This window comes from Lingula anatina, chromosome 1 (genome assembly GCF_051362555.1).
Source record: "Lingula anatina isolate TDL-2025a chromosome 1, LinAna3.0, whole genome shotgun sequence".
NCBI lineage: Eukaryota > Metazoa > Brachiopoda > Lingulata > Lingulida > Lingulidae > Lingula > Lingula anatina.
Genome location: NC_141767.1, coordinates 16788216 through 16807219, shown reverse-complemented (window position 1 = coordinate 16807219; position 19004 = coordinate 16788216). Strand labels below are relative to the sequence as shown.

Genomic DNA, 19004 nt, shown 5'->3' with positions numbered 1-19004 from the left:
TAGATATCAAGTCGAGACTACACAGTTTCCGGTATTGTTCCTGGAGCCTTTCGTTTTCAATTTCAGAACCTTTTGTGTCGCTTCTATTGCCTTTCTACGCAAAGGATAAGTACTTTGGATGGATGCAATGGCAGATGACGAAGATGGCGTGACTAAAAGCCCCCCTGCCTTGAATGACAGGGAAACAAATGAAGCAATTGAACACCTTGGGCCGGGCACAATTATTGAAGGCATTGGAGACGATGTTATGATGGGGATGTTTGTGTTCATCGCAGTTGTTAGTGTAATTGTCGGCTATGCAATGTACTGGTAAATATGAAACTCCTTCTGTTGTATTCAAATGTCTGTCAGGTTATATCTAAACCAGTTGTCAATTTTTGAAAAGAAAGTTGTTAAAACAAAGTCACAGTTTTTATTTCTGTTTAGTAGTTGATTTTTATCCATTTCTTTTTCTTTTTTGGTGGGGGGAGGGGGCAGGGGGATGCACACTTGAAGTGAAAAAGGGGACTATAATATAACATGTCAACATATTAGATAACAAGTAAACTGTCATGTACCAACTCCTTTTGGTACAAACAATTTGAGGCAGTGACAACTGTATACTGAGTATAATAAGAACAGAAACACAAAATGAGCAAGAATGTTCATTAGCTTGGTAGTTGGATATACATGAAAATTCTAAAATACAAGCCTAAAAATTTCCGTACCATTAGCTTATGACCAACCTGTTCAAAGGCCTTCTTCAGACCAATGTGAGTAGTTGTTCACACTCACTGACTGCTAGGTGGTATAGTGGTATGGACATTTTTAGGCTTGTGTTTTAGAATTTCATGTATAGAAACAAAAAAATTAATAAAATGGAATATTAAAAGTTTTGATAAATATTAAAGAGACAACAGATATATACCATTAGATACATGCTATTAATCATTTTCTATCTGGTAACAGGTACAGACAGAGAACAACAGTAAGACAGACAATTCACCCAGAGAGTCAGCAAAATGTAGAAGATGCCAGACAGAGGATGCAGAGACAAAGGCTACGAGATCAGAACTGGCAAGGGAGGAGAAGTGCAAATCCTAGGCAAGGAGATATTACCTGTCCTATATGCCTGAATGATGCCAACTATGCAATAGAAACCAACTGTGGACACACATTTTGTGGTATGGATATTAATAGTGGTGTATTTAGATAATTTCTAATGACACTCAAGTTAGATTAGTATACTTTTTTCAGACATTTCAATGTAAAATTCATCAGTTAACAAAATTACACCAAATATTATCATTAAATGCACACATTTAAAGAAACCATTTATTTTATTTTCACAACATTGTTATTTTTACAGGACAGTGCATAATCACTTATTGGCGCCATGGTTCATGGCTTGGTGCTGTGAGATGTCCAGTTTGTAGACAACAGGTAACCAAGTCTTTATTATTATTATTATTATTATTATTATTATTATTGTTTTATTGTTGTTGTTTTTTTTTGTAAATATTTAAAGTTAAGTGTCACTGGGAATCTGTGTTAGGATAGATGTCTTCTTGATTTGTCTGACTCTATACTTTCATCAGCTTCATTTTCACATGTTACTATTGTAACAGGTATGTCGTCAGAGTTTCTTGTACCTTTAGTAAGAAGTTGTTTTCAGTCTTTAGCTCTCTACAGCCCTGATCACTTTGCCAGATCTCTGACCTTTGTCCTTAAGAGATGTTTTAATTTCTGAGTCTTGTTACTTCAGGTGACAATATTACTGTTCTCATTCAGTGAGGCAGAGGTGCATCAGGAGGTAAACGAAGACATAAGGGAAATCACTAGTGAAATTAATTCTTATAATAGAAGATTCTCAGGAGAACCAAGACCTGTAAGTTAATAGACAACAGTCATTTTTATGTTGTCATTTTAACTTTATTATTTTTTTCTAGTTTTAAATATTATGAAAATTGTATAAAAAGATCTCAGAAAGTAATTTTTTACCTTTTATCTAGTTTCAGATGTGGTTTTGTGCATAAATACTCTATTTGCTTTGAATGAATCATGTCCTCTGCTTCCAAACTTTCCTCAAATATTCGCAGTTTAATATCATCATCAAAACCATATTGAGATTATTGAAAAAAAAAACCAATTTTGTTTGTATTCTTATATTTCAGTTGATGGACTATATCAGAGATCTTCCAACTCTACTCCGCCATGCATTTTCAGAATTCTTTTCACTTGGAGGACTAGTGTGGATGTTTCGTCTCAGAATATTTCTTGTATTTGTAGCTGCAATTTTGTATTTTATTTCACCACTGGATATCATACCAGAGTCTGTCTTTGGATTTGTAGGCTTTTTAGATGACTTATTCATAGTTTTGCTACTCATGATCTATATAACTGTCATATATAGGAATTTTGTTGAACATAGAGCTCAGCAAGCTCAGGCTCAGCAAACAAGGTCACAATGAAGTGATGTAGCACTGTAAAAGATACATATTCAGGCTTTATTATTCAAAATGTTTATTCTATGAGCTCATGTCTCTGGATGCATATTATTATTAGTATATGTCAATAGAAACTTCCAAAACACCCATGCTCTTTGAAACCACGTACTCTTCAGGGTGCCAAAGTTGAAAGTGTAAAATTTAAAGTTAGGTGTTAATCTTAGTAGTCTTACTGAATGTCATTAACTTATTTGGTTAAAAAAGTAGTTTAGAAAAAATGCTACCATTTTTATTCAAACTGAGGTCTGGAAAGTGAAAAAATTTGTTGTTAAATAATGATATTGTGCAGCACTATATTTTGTCACATATGCCCATGTGCTTGATTTTTCATTGTTAAGTTTACATTTGAAAGATTTTTTATTATTTATAAGTAAAATTTTTATTTATTATAAGTCTATATTTTTGTTTATTTTATTATAATTATTAATTAGTATTTGAAATGTGTCCTCCTGAAAATAAATATGAAGTTGAAGTCAATATTTACTAGTCAAAGGATAATATAATAGATGCTGTAAAAATAGTTTAAAACCACCAGAAAAATTTCCCATTGCCTGTTCAGAGTCTGGACTAATCAGGTTAGTTTTAGACTTAAATTGTTTTCTTGCCTGACATTGAATCTATTTGTTTGCAAATGCATGTGCTTTATGTATGACTATTTATTTACTAGTATATTGCTAAGTGCAATTATTTTTATTTTCCAAGACCTTGGCCAGGGAAAAATACATCACCATTTGTCATAATGCTTTCAGGTTTTTTTATTCATCTGAAATATAATAAATTTGAATATATGTATGACACTTCATGCATAATAAAGAGTTTCTTGTTTTTCTCTTTTAACCTTAAGTCTTTTTAATCATACAAGTAATTCCAAGGAAATGCATTAAAATTTACTGAATAAATCTATTGGTCAACACCACCGAGCCATCTTATGGTGAATGTTTTGGGGGCAAAACGAGGGGAGAATTTGGCATATGGTGTGGAAAAGTAAAAGTTTTGTAAAATATTGGTAGACATATCTTTATTTATTTTATTTTAATTAAAAAAATGGTGCGGTTCACATTGCAGTGCGTCTTGGAACCTTGGTTAGGGCATGTATGTAGTATCGACGCAAAGTTTTTTTCTTTTTTATTACCTGGAAGAGCGAAGTTTGAAGATAGTCCAACTTTTATTCGTTGCAGTGGAAGAAATGTTAAAATGGATTGATCAGGGAGGTACGTGTCATTTTGTTATAATTTTATACATCTTTATATGTTGTATATATGAATTTTTAGAATGAAGGAGTCCTCAAATTCAATTGCACCGTCACCAGTGTCATTCATGCCATCATGGTGACGTATTTTGATGTCACCTTCGTCATAAATAAATTTCTTTACTTGTGTTTGTTACTAAGAAAGCAATTCAAGTCAATTAACATCCATTTGTCAACACGCTTTCCACTTTGTATCCTGTACCAGAAAAATAATTGAAGACGTTGCATTAGTGGAATTATAATTAACATTATAACAAATGCTGAATGTGATTTTGATAACATAAACAAGCTCTCTCCAATAATGTATGAACAGCGTGAGGTTGATTAATTTCAAAGGTTGCACTGCAGAAAACACTTTAGATCAATATTTAATCACCTGAGACCTGTCTGCACACACTCCACGTTATCTCACACCACATTCTAATTCATTGATTTCTTATTTCTGATTCAATATCAAATATTTATAACTAGCAAGCTATAGTGTTGTGGTTTTCAGAAAGTTGGGCTGTTAACACCATCCTTTGAATTGTTTTTGAAATATTTTCATTGTCAAATTCACAATGTTGTAGGTACGAAAGAAAAAATATAACTGCATGTACATGGGCATGGATAAAAAATAAATGTGCATACATTATACATATCATGAATAACTTGATAATAAACTGTCAGTAAATACACCATATCTTCCCAATTGTAGAGAACACTGCAGTTGGGGCCTGTAAGGAAGAAGCAACATGGCAGACTGGACTTCTCTGGGTAGACAGGCGAGCCCAGGGACTCAGGATTTCCTTGCCCTGTATGCCAGCAAGTCAAGAACTCCAGCACATCTAATGAATGGCCACCAATCGTCCCCTGATATCCCATTACAAATAGGCATACATGCCAAGTCTGGAGCTTTGAAAAATGGAGCTGTTTCAACTGGTCCAGCATTTTTTAATGGCAGAGGGGATAAGGTTGATCCTTTTTTGACTCTACCACAGAGGTTTAGCACTAGTGGAAATGTGGTGTTTTGTGACAGAGATAATGTGGACGACTGCATTTCGTACCTGAATCAGGTAAGTGTTGAGCTGGTTTTGGATATAGTTTGTGACCTAAAGAGCAATGTATATTGAAATAGGGGGAGATACTGAAACAGTTTATCTGTTTATTTAAAATAATTTTATCAGTTTTTCTTTATAACATGGGAAAAACTTGATTTCATTTTAATGTAGTCTAAGACCTCGGGTATTTTCATATGAGGACTGTATGCTTTAAAGACTAACATTGCTTTACATTTTGAGCAATTTCTAAATAATATCCAAATAATGATTCTTTTATAACAGAGTTTATAGATAATCAAGCTACAGTAGATAAATCAAGCTAAGTAAGATAAATCTCTCTTACAAATTTACACCTGACTTATTTTGACCTAGGAAAACTATTCTCTCTCCCAAATAGAGCTATGTCCACCCACTAGCATGCATCTCATGTTGCAACATATTTGGTCAACATAGTTCTTTATGTGCAGGAATCATAAAATTGCAATTGACTAAGCTAAATTTTCATTGATTGTGTTTTGTGGTTATTGGATATGCTTGTGATAGAAAAGTGATAGTCTCTGAGATATAAAGCAAAAATTAATGTCCATATCAAATGACAATTTTTTATACCTGGGTAAACATGTTTATTTGCTATTACATTTTATGGGGTAAAAGCAATGAGCTGCATGCATGCTGCAGTGAGTTTTTTGGTCTTCCCAAAGCTGTGGTGATAAGGTCTTGACTGAGCCTGAAAGTGAATGCTTTCAGCAAATGATACATGTACCCTTGTCCTTGAGTCTTATGATAAGGTTTGAATAACATAAGTGAATGCCGATCTACATAATGAATGTTACTTGCTGTTTTATCACAGTTTTGCTGTGGTTTTGAGAATTTAGTTTTTGGACTTCACGTTAACTCTTTTTGTTATGTTCTGTTTTTATGTCAGCATTATCAATAATTTATGGTTTTGTTGTTAAGACATGTCTAGGAACATTCTAGATTGATACCCCGTTCACACTACGCTCAGTTATCCGGATAAATTGCGAATTAGGTCACAATTCGAATAAATGCAGTAGTGTGAACGCAAGAGGATTTTTGTAATGCGCATTTTCAAAATCCTGCAAGCGAGGTGGATTTCTAAGCGCGATCCGGATAACTTACCGGAATCGACACCTGTACAGATCTAACTGCGCATATGTGCAGATAAGTGCGAGTATCTATGAACGCTTGTTTATTACTTTAGCGATTGCACCAAACGTATTTGGAGGTCAACACTCACTACAACATGAGGAAATAAACTTATTTTGCCATCTTATACTTCTCAAGAATGCTGGAATGTCTTTAGAGTTGCATTTGTCGTCACAAATTTTTGTTGGTATTTTAAGATTTCCTGTGCGGCGCATGCGCGAGTGTTCAAAACAGGAAGTTAAACCTGAAAATTTCAACGTGTAATTCGGTTTCGCTTAGCGTGTGTGAACGCAATACCGAATCGAATTCCTCACGAAAAATTCGGATTATAGAAATGCGCATTTTTGCAACTGTAGTGTGAACGGGGTATTAGAGTAAGTTCAAAGGCACTCATTCATTCAGCTTGATACTCAAAAAAAGTCTTTGCTGTAGTTTTGGTTACAAGCTTTGTTTTATTGGTAAAGTGTTACACTTAATGTGCAGCATTCCATTTAAGCTGGCCCACTGTAGTTCATTTGTATGTGGTGTTGTCATGGTAACCCCAAAATATACAAAAAAGGAGGACAAGATCTAGTCCACAAATCACACAATGACAGAATGATTATTTTTAACTTGGGGTAAATTGTAGAAGAGCACGATAAACCAACATTTAAATAAGAAAAGAAGTTTTGAAACTTGAGAGGCCTCCCTGGGTCTTAAACTATTGAATTTAGAACTGTGCTGTTATTGTGAGAATGCCCCTGGGAGTTCAGGTCAATAGAAGTAAAGCAAAATTTTCTCATTTAAGTGATAAAAGGGGTCATTTGTTAGTTTTTTTTATAAGTAAAGCAAAATAAATATTTTTTGATGTTCTATATTAAAGAATTTACAGAGTAAAGTAGGTTTAAACCAGGGCATAAAGGAAAACTAAAGAAAAAGATTCTAGTGTGGTTGTATCTATACACGTTAATGTTTGTTGTCCACTATCTTTGATGAAGTAGAACGTCCATTTCATTTTTGCTTCACGTTTCCTTAGCTTATTACCTCATTGCCCCAATTCTTTTTTTCATTTTCTGAAATCAAAATATGATTCAAAGCCAAATTGCTTAATTTTATTTATTTTTTTTTCATTATTTATTTATTTATTTATTTATTTTTATTTTATTCTATTTTTTTTTTTGTAGATATTTCATCCATTATCTCAAGTGAAAGAATTTCACATAAACCTAGTTTAAACCTAGTCCATAAAAGTAGGCTAAAATGAGGGTAAAACTCAATCAAAACTAGACAGAATTCCATGTGTCTATAAACAGTACTTTGTGTAGTCTAGGTAACTTTTCCTATATTCTTCAGGAGCTGACAACTCTCGGTTTCCCTTCCTTATACCATGAAACCTCTGACACGTTTGATATTGTAAGACTGGTGAACAACACATATGAACTGTTGCAACTGCAGCAGAAGAGTTTGAGAGTGAAAGAACAGTTAGAGGACAGGTAAAACATTTTTTTAAATTTCTGAATGGGAACTCTTTACATATGACAGAATGGTTAAATATTTCTAAAACAATGTATATTTAAATTAAATATGATTATTTAAAATATGCTATAAAAGAATGGGTTTTGATAGAAATCTTAAATACTAAATTCCTGCATTTGTACACATATGTTTGTGTAAATAGCAGTCTGTCTGACAGTTTGAATATGTTGTTTGCAAAGAAATCCTCATCACCTGGGGTAATGTGTCAATCCACTTGTCTCTAAAACAGAAGATTATGATATCATGTCACTTGAAAGAAATATAAAAAACCTTGAATGATTATGCATCAGCAATCTAAAAATCTGAATCTCATCAACACAGCACTGACACATTTCTGAATAACAATCAATAAGTTATGTTTTTTGTGTTTTCTTTTTTTTTCCAGACAACAGAGGTCAGAGAGTGACCTGTCCCACCTCCAGTCCACCCAGAACAGACTGAAGGACTCCCTGGAGCAGTATGAGAGGGAGATCTCCCAGTCCCAGGAGAGGGAGAGACAGCTAGTCAGTAAAAATAAGGTGCTTAGCAAGAAGGTGAAAGCAGAGAAGGAAGAGGTGAGTAGATAAACTGGGAGTTTTTATGTACAGACACAGATGTGTCTGTACATATTGCCATCACCTGCGTCTGTCGTCGCCGATGGCGATGCCGATGGCGATGCCGATGGCGATGGCGATGGCGATGCCGGCGCCGTGCACTTTCCTTGTAAACACGATAAGTGGAGGGCAGTTTTACTTTTTGGCTTTATATTTACAGAGCTGATGAATATTCATAAAACGCAGGTCAAGTTCGAAAATCAGCATGATCGGGCCATTATTGTAGAAGTTATGCTGTTTTTTCACTTTTCAGCATATTTTTCACATTTCCTCAAATTCAATTCTTAGGCATGTTAACAGTCTCATTATTAAACTAATAAGATACGTAAAAGTGTTTGTTTGACATTTCCTGCATCTTTACAATATTGTTAGTTGATTTTGTAAAAATGATGGTAAACTTGTTATCATGTATTGTGTAATAAAGTTTCAAAAATGGAAATAAACTCATATCATTGCAGTTTGTCAGATTCAATCATTCACTATGTTCAGAATCTCAGAAGGGAAGAAATTGGACATTTAACACTGCTCTGTTGATATTTTTCCCATCTCATCAATTTTCTTAGTTGATCATATAAAAATGGCAGTAAACTGTTAATTTTGTTTTATGTTAAAAAATGTTGAAAATGGAAAAAAAAACATTTCAGAATAGTGCTGTCTTGTTTACATTTTGGCATTTTCAAGTTGTGACTTTGAAGTTCCATGGGCCTGAAGACCTTTGCTAGTCACATTTTCTGAATATCCATGATACTAATATTTTATTATTAAAAATTGATGGTCATCATGCTGTTAAACATTATGTAATATTGCATCAAAATTTGAAAAAAACCTATTTTGGGCACTGCTCCTATGATGACCATTTAAGGGAAATCATGTCACTTACTGTTCTCAAACAGTACAGTAAATATATATAGATGTGTCTGTACATATTGCCATCACCTGCGTCTGTCGTCGCCGTCGCCGTCGTTGCCGTGCACTTTCCTTGTAAACACGATAAGTGGAAGGCAGTTTTACTTTTTGGCTTTATATTTACAGAGCTGATGAATATTCATAAAATGCAGGTCAAGTTCGAAAATCAGCATGATCGGGCCATTATTGTAGAAGTTATGCTGTTTTTTCACTTTTCAGCATATATGCAACACTGTAAACACATTTCAACAAAAACCGATAGGCCTGTTGTCATGAAACTCACAGGAAAAATTGATCTTACTAAAACGCAGGTCAAGTTCAAAAATTGGCATGATCGGGCCACTATTTTAGTAGTTATGCTTTTTTTTCTTTTTTCAGCATATATGCAACACTGTAAACACAATATAAGAAAAACAGATAGGCCAATTGTCATTAAACTCACAGGAGTGGTCAATCCTGCTAAAACGCAGGTTAAGTTCAAAAATCAGCATAATCAGGCCATTAATTTAGAAGTTATGCTGTTTTTTACATTTCCTTAGATTCAATTCTTAGGCATGTTAACAGTTTCATTATTTAATTAATAAGATATGTAAAAGTGTTTTTTTGACATTTCCTGCATCTTTACAACATTGTTAGTTGATTTTGTAAAAATGATGTTAAACTTGTTATTGTGTATTGTGTAATAAAGTTTCAAAAATGGAAATAAACTCATATCATTGCAGTTTGTCAGATTGAATCATTCACTATGTTCAGAATCTCAGAATGGAAGAAATTGGACATTTAACACTATTCTATTGATATTTTTCCCATCTCATCAATTTTCTTAGTTGGTCATATAAAAATGGCAGTAAACTGTTAATTTTGTTTTATGTTAAAAAAGTGTTAAAAATGGAAATAAACCCATTTCAGAAAAGTGCTGTCTTGTTTACATTTTGGCATTTTCAAGTTGTGGCTTTGAAGTTCCATGGGCCTGAAGACCTTTGCTAGTCACATTTTCTGAATATCCATGATACTAATATTTTATTCTTAAAAATTGATGGTCATTATGTTGTTAAACATTATGTAATATTGCATCAAAATTTGAAAAAAACCTATTTTGAGCACTGCTCCCATGATGACCATTTGAGAAAAACCATGTCACTTACTGTTCTCAAACAGTACAGTAAATATGTACAGATGTGTCTGTACATATTGCCATCACCTGCGTCTGTCGTCGCCGTCATCGCCGTTGCCGGCACCTTGCACTTTCATTGTAAACACGATAAGTGGAAGGCAGTTTTACTTTTGGGCTTTATATTTAAAGAGCTGATGAATATTCATAAAACGCAGGTCAAGTTCGAAAATCAGCATGATTGGGCCATTATTGTAGAAGTTATGCTTTTTTCTTTCACTTTTCAACATATATGCAACACTGTAAACACATTTCAAGGAAAACCAATAGGCCTGTTGTCGTGAAACTCTAAGGAGTAATCCATCTTACTAAAATGGAGGTCAAGTTCGAAAATCGGCATGCAGCCTGAGTTGGAAAAGCAGTCTAATTGGCTTCTTATTCTGGAAGTTATACATTTTCAAAGTGTGAACTTGAACTCTCATGGGCCTGAAGCCTTATGCTTGTTACACATTTTACTTTCATTGGTATTACCTGTTGAGCATAATTAAAATTTGATGTTGAATTTACAGTTTAACATAATGTACTTTTGCATCAGAATTGACAGTAGCCTATTTTGTGCATAGTAATTTCCTGCTTTTTGTCTGTACATTTGACAGCTTTGCTGCCTTGTTTTTATTTATATTTCATTTTATTTAGTCATCTCATTATTTATTTATTTATTTTGATATCTAACAAGTGGGGTAATTACAAAAATATTGTATAAGTTGTTTGTAACATTTGCTGAATCCAATTCCTTTGATTATAATTCATCAGTTAAACATTAACATTTAATAAGATATTTGTTACTTCTATGTATTAGTTGTAAATGTAATCATCAACATGTTACTATGCTCTATTTGTTCCATATAGGTTAAAAAACTGCAGTCTGCGTTAAGTCATAAAGATGTGCAATACAAACATGAAGTGAAGAAGAAAGAAAGGGAACTTAACAGACTGAAAGACAGACTGAACCAGCTTCTCACCGACAGAAGCCAGGAGAGAAGAATAGGTAAAATGTTTAACCAGGAAAAGTATGGCAAGTCATCAGTGATTTAACAATTCTCAAGGGTTATTGTAATTGCTTTTATGGAATGGTTTACAATTGCATCTTTTCATAAATCATTAGTTTTAGGAAGAATGGACACTAATGTCAAAAAGATGTTTACTTTACATAAAACCTTTAAATATGTTGAATATATAATTTTTTACTTTTGTTGTACCTGTTAAATAAATTGCAGGAATGGAAATTTTGAACTCACTCCAAAGAGCTGATGGCAAAAGAAGTACATGGAAAACCAAAACCAGCAACAACAAGTATGCAAATGAGAATTTTTGTTTTTCTGATCCCATTTTTACCATTTTTAAATTTCTTTAAAAGAATATTCACAACTGTAAAGCAACAGTAACTGTTGCTTTACAGTTGTGAATATTCTTTTAAAGAAATGATTTTGATGATTTTTGAATATTCTTTTAAAGAAATGATTTTAATGATTTTTGTTCAAAATATATTTTTGATTTACTATGCCACAAGAAGGATATTTATTAATCAGTAATATTACATTATGGGAAAATGTTGATTAATCAGATATTTGATGACCTGTTCCAGACACGAAGAAGACATGTACAGACTTATAGTGGCTAACTATGAAGACAAACAGAGAGAACTACTGGTAGAAAATGGTCAGTTACGGCAGTGCTTGAATGACATGCAAAAAGAACTGGTAGGCCTGCTCAATGGACAGCCATCTCCCAGGAAAGATCAGGTATACATTCCTCTGAATTTAATCCACTTGTTTAAGTGCTCAATTCTTAATTTCTTTTATTATTATTATTATTATCTATGAATGCCCCACGAAATGGTTATAGATAAGACTGAAAAAAAAATGATATAGGAAAAATGGTTAGATTGATATGGATATCATTGTCATTCACAGACAATTAATTAGTACCGCCAGCGTGTACGCTGGCGGTACTCATGGTTTTAGTCCCGACCCGTCTCGTACGGCTCCTGCAGCTCCGCCAGCTCCGCGTGCTGGCGCCGGATACAAGTCACCGTTACCGCTTCTCCTCCTAGACTGCAAGGACCCATGTTCCCATCTCTTGGATTTAGGTCACATATAATCTCAACTTGAACCCCCTGTTCTTTTTGTCTCAGTCAGTGCATTGGCCTGGGCATGACGCTCGTTGAAACACACCCTTGTCAAAATTTTTGAAAATTCAATGCCAAATATCTCCCAAATCGAAGGAATTATGGGAAAAATTACTATAGAAGTGTGACTGAAAGTCATATGTGAAGATTCCAAATATGCCCTTGGATTTGACCTTTGACCTTTATTTCAAGGTCAAACGGGCCAAAATTTTCTAAAAATCTTAATTTTTTGCGAAAATTTTTTTTTTATTTCTGCTGATTTTCAGAAACTACACAGATCTTACCTTTAATATTATGGGTAGTTGTTACCCTTTGGGTCATCTTTCATCTTTTTGAGTTTGGTGTCAATCGGTGCATTTTCATGGGAGTAGCAGCCAAAACTGAAAACTTTCTCTAATTCTGGAACCGTTAATGCTAGAGACCGCTTGTTTTTTGCCTTTTGTAGAGCTCATTAAGTGCAACACAGAAGGTGGTGTCCATTTTTCCTTTTTGGATTCGGCTTAGGCGTTGCATTATATATCAATAAGTTCAGTATTCAATATTCAGTGGTGAAAATAAAATGTGAAATATTCCAAAATTAGCTGAGATACGCACATAGTTACTATTGAACTTGAATAGGAAGTCGTATACTGGTAATCTGACTGTGATCTTGAAATTGACCTTTGACCTACTTTTCACCATGAACTGCACTTTGCAAGTTTTCTGATCTTTATATCTCCAAAACTGGCAAAGATTCGCCCATAGGTACTATTGAACTTGAATAGGAAGTCATATACTGGCAATTTACTGTGATCCTGAAATTGACCTTTGACCTAATTTTCACCATGAACTAAACTTTGCAAATTTTCCAGTCCTTATATCTCTAAAACTATCAGATATACGCCCATAGTAACTGTTGAACTTGAGTAGGAAGTCATATACTGGCAATCTTACTGTGACCTTGAAATTGACCTTTGACCTACTTTTCACCATGAATTGAACCTTGCAAATTTTGTCACCCTTATATCTCAGAAAACTGACAGAGGTAGGCTCTTAGTTGCTATTGAACTTAAATAGGAAAGCATATACTGGCAATCTAACTGTGGCCTTGAAATTGACCTTTGACTTACTTTTTATGATGAACTGTATTTTGCATGTTTTCTGGCCTTTATATCTCCAAAATTGGCAAAGAAATGCCCATAGTTACTATTGAACTCGAATAGGAAGTCTTATACTGTGACTTTGAAATTGACCTTTGTCCTTCTTTTTCACCATGAACTAAACTGCATATTTTCTTGCGCCTCATATCTTCAAAAATAGCAGAGATATGCCCAGTGTTGCCCCTTGGTTTTCTTTTTTATCAGCAAATATGCATTTCGAGTCTAGAAAATCACAGGAGTGATCAATGTGAGGAAAATACAGGTCAATTCGAAAATTGATAGGACCATTTATACAGTTATGTTTTTTTTTCTTTTTTTCTTTTTTTTTTTATTTTTTTTTTTTATATTTTGAGAATTCTTGTTTATTGCATTTTATGGAGCTTGTCAAGCACAAGACTGGTAGTGGTCAAACACAAGACTGGTTCGGTTTTCCATATGAATGAGCTTACTCCAGCTGGTGGTACAATATCCAGAGGTGGTATCACCTCTCTGATCCTCTAGTTTAGATCTTGTCTCCTATTAGTTCCTACACATTAAGCTGTCCTTCTGCATTTTTGTCGCAGTGTATTTCCAAAGAAAGATTTATGTTGGAAATTTATATTTTATTCTATATGCAAGTCAAATATTAAATTGTATATATACTGTTATGACAGCCTGGTATGAATTCCATTTGGTACTTAAATATGAGTTCTTTCAAGAAAAACATAATGTGATAATGCATTTTTGTTTTATAATTCTTGGATGTCTTTTTTTAATTCTAGATACACCATGAAGACTCTTTGGAAGATAGTGAAGATGACAAAGCATCAGTTGGCACTACATCAGAGTTTTCTGATGGTTGGTAGTCTGTATTATAAATTTGTTTGAAAACAAATTATTTTAAAAAATATTTTTTTTAAAAGAATGACAACATGAAAGAATTTGTTTTGAAAAGATCTCAATTTATTCATTTTAGGCTACTTTCAAATGCCCTATGAAATGGTGAGAGATGAGATTGAGAAAAGTTTAAAAGACAAGTGGACACAGCTAAAGCAGAGAGTAAGAGACCTGGAAAAAGAACAGAGTAAGGGACATAAGAGTTTTTTTATACAGAGATTGATATTTATGGGTGAAAGTTCAGGATTATGCCTGATTTTAGGATTTTTATTCTTCATTTTGATATTTTTTATATTGTGTAAATGTGATGAAAAATTGCAAGCCAGAACTTGTACCCATGGATTTTTAAAGAGTTATTTTCTTTTTAAATTTACTTTTCATTAATTCAGGAATCTTTAAGAATCTACAACCAAAATGTACAGAGTGGGCCTGGAAAGAACCCTCAAAATTTTTATATTGTGATTTTGATACTTTTGAATTACCAAACATTATTTAACATGATTTTCCAGTACCCTGATGTGTGTACATCATGAAAGTCTTGAAGTTTGAAATTTGCTTCAGTTTATGTATTATTATTATGTGCTCTTTTTTACCTGATGATAATGCATTATTCCCTCATTTCAGCTGACAGAAGACTGAGTTCTGAAAGTGAAAAGAGCAATCAAGAAGTGGAGAAGCTACAACAGCAGATCCTTGAGTATCAAGAGGTTATCAAACAACAAGAACAACTTATTCAGGTAAAGTTATGTGTGTTATAGCAGACAGTGTGAGGGAATAACATAATTCATTCTCTTGCATATCTTGGTAGACTGTGTCATTGGTTATTTAATAAAGATGTGTATTGGAGTGGGGTCAGTGGATTAGGCCTACTGTCTTCCAAAACAAAATAAAACAGCAGGTTCAATAGCCATCTTGTCTCAGAATGGGAGAAATGCCACTCTTCCGGAGCCTTAGTAAAGTTTTTACTTAAATTTATTTACAAAAATGATATTATGCTACCCTCCTTTTTTTTCTTGCTGTCCTGAGTCAGCCAGTATTAAGGGCAATTAGCATTCAGATTATTTATGAACAATAAACAAATATATTCCAGCAATCAATGCAGAATACTGACAATGATTCTGCCTTCCAAGACCCCTGTCTGCTCGAAGAACGTGAAGCTCTGACTGCAGAGAAGAAGCTGTTCAACCAACAGAAAAAGCATTTTGAGGAAGAAAGGAAAAACTTCACTGAAGCTGCAATCAGACTGGGGAGAGAGGTAGTTAATAAGTTCATAGTAAAACTAGTTATCCTTCCTTAAGAGTATAAAAAAGCTCTCATTACCAGAAAGCCAGAAGCAATTGGCAATTTATAGTAAAGTTTCTTATGGGATTTGTTTTTCCCAGATATGGTATGAATCGATTATCTTGATATTGCATATTTGTGCCTTCAGAATTTGAATTGGCTTACTTTAAAACTAGTTTCACCTTCACTTTAGAAAAGAGCCTTTGAAGAAGAGAAAGCCAGGCAACTGAGGGACCAGTTCATGAGCATGACTCCATTTGGCTCCATGGACAAAAGTGTTTCAGTATTGGGTTCCCATTCCTACTCAGGTAAGAAAATAAGCCTTTGACCTTACCAAAAATATTGTTATCCTCAGAAAATGAGTATATGGAACATCTGCCACCTGTGTATGAAGACTAGACATTTGAAAACATTCTCAGAGATAAATTAAAATAGATTGGTGATAGTTATCGGAACCTTTAATTTTCTATAGTACCTGACATGGCCAAGCTGACACCAGCCAACCCCGTCTTCTCACCACTGCCTGAGAGAACTGAAAGTCTCAAGACGCCATCTACAGTTGATTTATACAGGACTATTGGGCTGATACATGACCAACACAGCAGGTAAGGCACTTTAGAGTTCAGGTTTATTGGTTAAATGAAGTATATTGTTATCACTGAGGCCTTCATGTTGTTGTTCTAGATGACATTTTAATAATAATCCTACAAGTTTGCCCGTTTCTTTTGGCATGGTTCACAAAAGCCCCAAATGCTGGTAGACCTTTTAATAGATTTGTTTATGTTATTTTCATTAAGAAATCCTCCTTTCAACTTGTTTTAAGCATTTTTTCTTAATTTGTAGTAGTTCAACCACATCAACCAAGCGCTCGCCCAGTCCAACTAGGTCACGCGATTCCAAAAATTTGAGCAAATCTCAGTCCTCCTCCACCAGACGCTCCAATATATCGTCCAACGGAAGATCTTCAGAAGCCACCAACAGCAGGCCTTCCTCGGACTCCAGCCAGAGGATTGCGGAACATGTTGCCAATGTGAGACTGGCTCTGTTTAACAAGTCTGGGACAGCTGGTATGTCTGGGACAGCTGGTAAGTCCGGGACAGGAAATCACAGGAAAGGTGGACAGGGAGAGGATGGAGGCAGAAACAGTTGGAGAAAAGATGACAGAACAGGGTCATATGGCTTTTAATGGGACCAATGGTGTATATTGATTTGATGTGAGAGATTTCTATTTTGGGTAATTTTATATAAAGATTTTTTTTTCCTCAAATGGGACCAAATGTATTGATATGTGAATTTCTTAAAAGATATACTATAGGACCAATTCTTTGTTATTTTTCCCCACAAAAGGGACCAAATATGTTATATGAATATTTTTGAAAATATATTATTGGACCAATACAAAAAATATTGAAATTGTCTGGGTAATGTTCGAAACTTAAGATCTGGGCATTCTATTATAATGGTTGATTTTTCAAAAATATGTTCTGCGATGATTCTTATTGTTGCAACTTGAAGTACAGTTGATTCAAGGGATAAATGATGCATTTAAGATGGGACCAAATGGTAAAAATACTCTGTTGTGATGGGTAAGATCTCGGCTTCAGATGCTAAAAAAACTTTCAGATTAACTTTGAGTGTAGTCGATAACAGTTCAGCCTTTGTGATATCACAATAATATGTACTTGCTTTATCAATTAGTGTTACATTCTGGTGATATTTGAAATGATAAAAATTGCTGCATTTTGTGATATTAGGACTAGTATCAGTGTAGAGATGAAAGATTCTTCAGGTTGTGAATATTATACAGTAAGCTCAGAGCTCATTTCTTTGTGTACATACGTGATGAATATATCTGATTATGTTAGCATTGCTGCACCTTTTTCTGTGCATGCTGTACAAGATGTAACACTGCCAGTTATGAATCATAGATTTATCAATGAGGTTTTCATAAAGCGAAAAACAAACAAGAACTTTCAATATTGTTTTGTAATGTATCTTTGACATGAACATAAGATTTCATCATATTCCTCTCAGATGACATGATAAAAAAAAGTTAATACTGAATTTTAATTATGAATTTTTAAAATTATATCACTGTATAGTGATGAGGAAATCTATTACAACCAAGCAGAGTTATCTGCCAAGTAAACAGAAAACATTTGCTTGCAGAAAAAAATCTTTTCACAATGATTTATGTGCATATATTGGTGAAAAGTAGTATGTGAAACAAATTGCTGGATGTTCTTATAACAACTGGTTGTGATTAATTCGTTATTTAAATATATTGTGGAGAGAAGTGAAAGCTAAATGCCATTACATTCCTTCAAGCATAATCCGCCCACCGTAATGCCACTTTGTGTACTTGAATATTTGATTTATAATGACCAGACTTCTTTGATATTGCTATTTATTTGTTTATACATATCATATTGATTAAATTAGGATATTATACATATAGTGTTGCAAAGTCATGCTAAAAACTTTGTAACTCTAGCATTATTATTATTATCTCGTGTATTTTATTTTTCTGTTCTATTTTCTGTGTACTTTTGTTCATTTTGCGTTATCTATGTATGTGCCAGTTATTGGAATTTGGATAAGGTTAAATAAAAAAAAAACAGGAAAAAAGTTAAAATTGTTTATTGATTCTGAGAAATCCTTATATTGACTTTTATTTCTCTTTTAAAATGCTTTAATTAAAAGCAACAATATCAAAGCATTTCAACAGTGAGACAAGCAACTTTGGGCACAAACATCTGTTCTTAATTCCAAGTGACATAAACGTTTAAATAATCCTTAATTTTATAATAATATTATAATTCTATGAAAATTTACTTTCTGCCAAAATAGTGTCACAAAAAAGTCATTAATAGAAATGATCCAACCTGCAGTCCATCTCTTTTCCACTCATAACTAGGCAGCCGCCTAATTCACAGAGCTACACAGCGATGGTGCATTATTTTTTTCATAACGTACAGTTTTTAGAATATCTGAAATTCATTCTTCTTTAAATTCTTTACTAAATCTCCAATAACTTCTACAAAACCAGGAATAATCCTTGAGTCTTGTAGAGTAAAACTTACAAGGCTGTGATTATTCATTTATTATTATTTTTTTTTGTTTTATTTATTTATTTTTATTTTTTTGTCTGTGTTTATGTGTACATCCATTTTATCACCTGGAGTCACCGATCCTTTACTAATTGTCTCTTACATATCCCATGATCATTTTTTAAAAAGCGTTTTCATAAAATAAAATATGAATAAATTAAAACGAAACAGTCAACCAAAAGTTAACACGTGAAGTCATTTAGAAGGCATTTGATATATTAAGAGGGCATTGATCGATCGTCGAAAACAATTAGTCACATAACATATTATTTACTTGAAAATCAATATTAAACTCGAAAAAATAAGTTTTATAGCTCGAAGAGGATAAGCAAATAAGTGAGTA

General features: G+C 33.6%; 2 protein-coding genes across 2 annotated transcripts; both read left to right on the top strand.

Moving 5' to 3' along the window:
- Window positions 1–6: 6 nt before the first annotated feature.
- On the top strand, window positions 7–3301 carry LOC106177083 (E3 ubiquitin-protein ligase RNF170). The gene is made up of 5 exons (XM_013559759.2): window positions 7–309; window positions 949–1163; window positions 1349–1422; window positions 1745–1867; window positions 2154–3301. The coding sequence occupies exons 1-5, from the start codon at window positions 119–121 to the stop codon at window positions 2448–2450; spliced, it is 900 nt and encodes a 299-aa protein (XP_013415213.2). The 5' UTR covers window positions 7–118; the 3' UTR covers window positions 2451–3301.
- Window positions 3302–3544: 243 nt separating this feature from the next.
- On the top strand, window positions 3545–18186 carry LOC106177085 (afadin- and alpha-actinin-binding protein). The gene is made up of 14 exons (XM_013559761.2): window positions 3545–3697; window positions 4433–4790; window positions 7275–7414; window positions 7843–8011; window positions 10977–11115; window positions 11345–11420; window positions 11713–11869; window positions 14156–14231; window positions 14350–14457; window positions 14895–15007; window positions 15361–15525; window positions 15745–15859; window positions 16024–16156; window positions 16395–18186. The coding sequence occupies exons 2-14, from the start codon at window positions 4470–4472 to the stop codon at window positions 16735–16737; spliced, it is 2055 nt and encodes a 684-aa protein (XP_013415215.2). The 5' UTR covers window positions 3545–3697; window positions 4433–4469; the 3' UTR covers window positions 16738–18186.
- The last annotated feature ends 818 nt before the right edge of the window (window positions 18187–19004 follow it).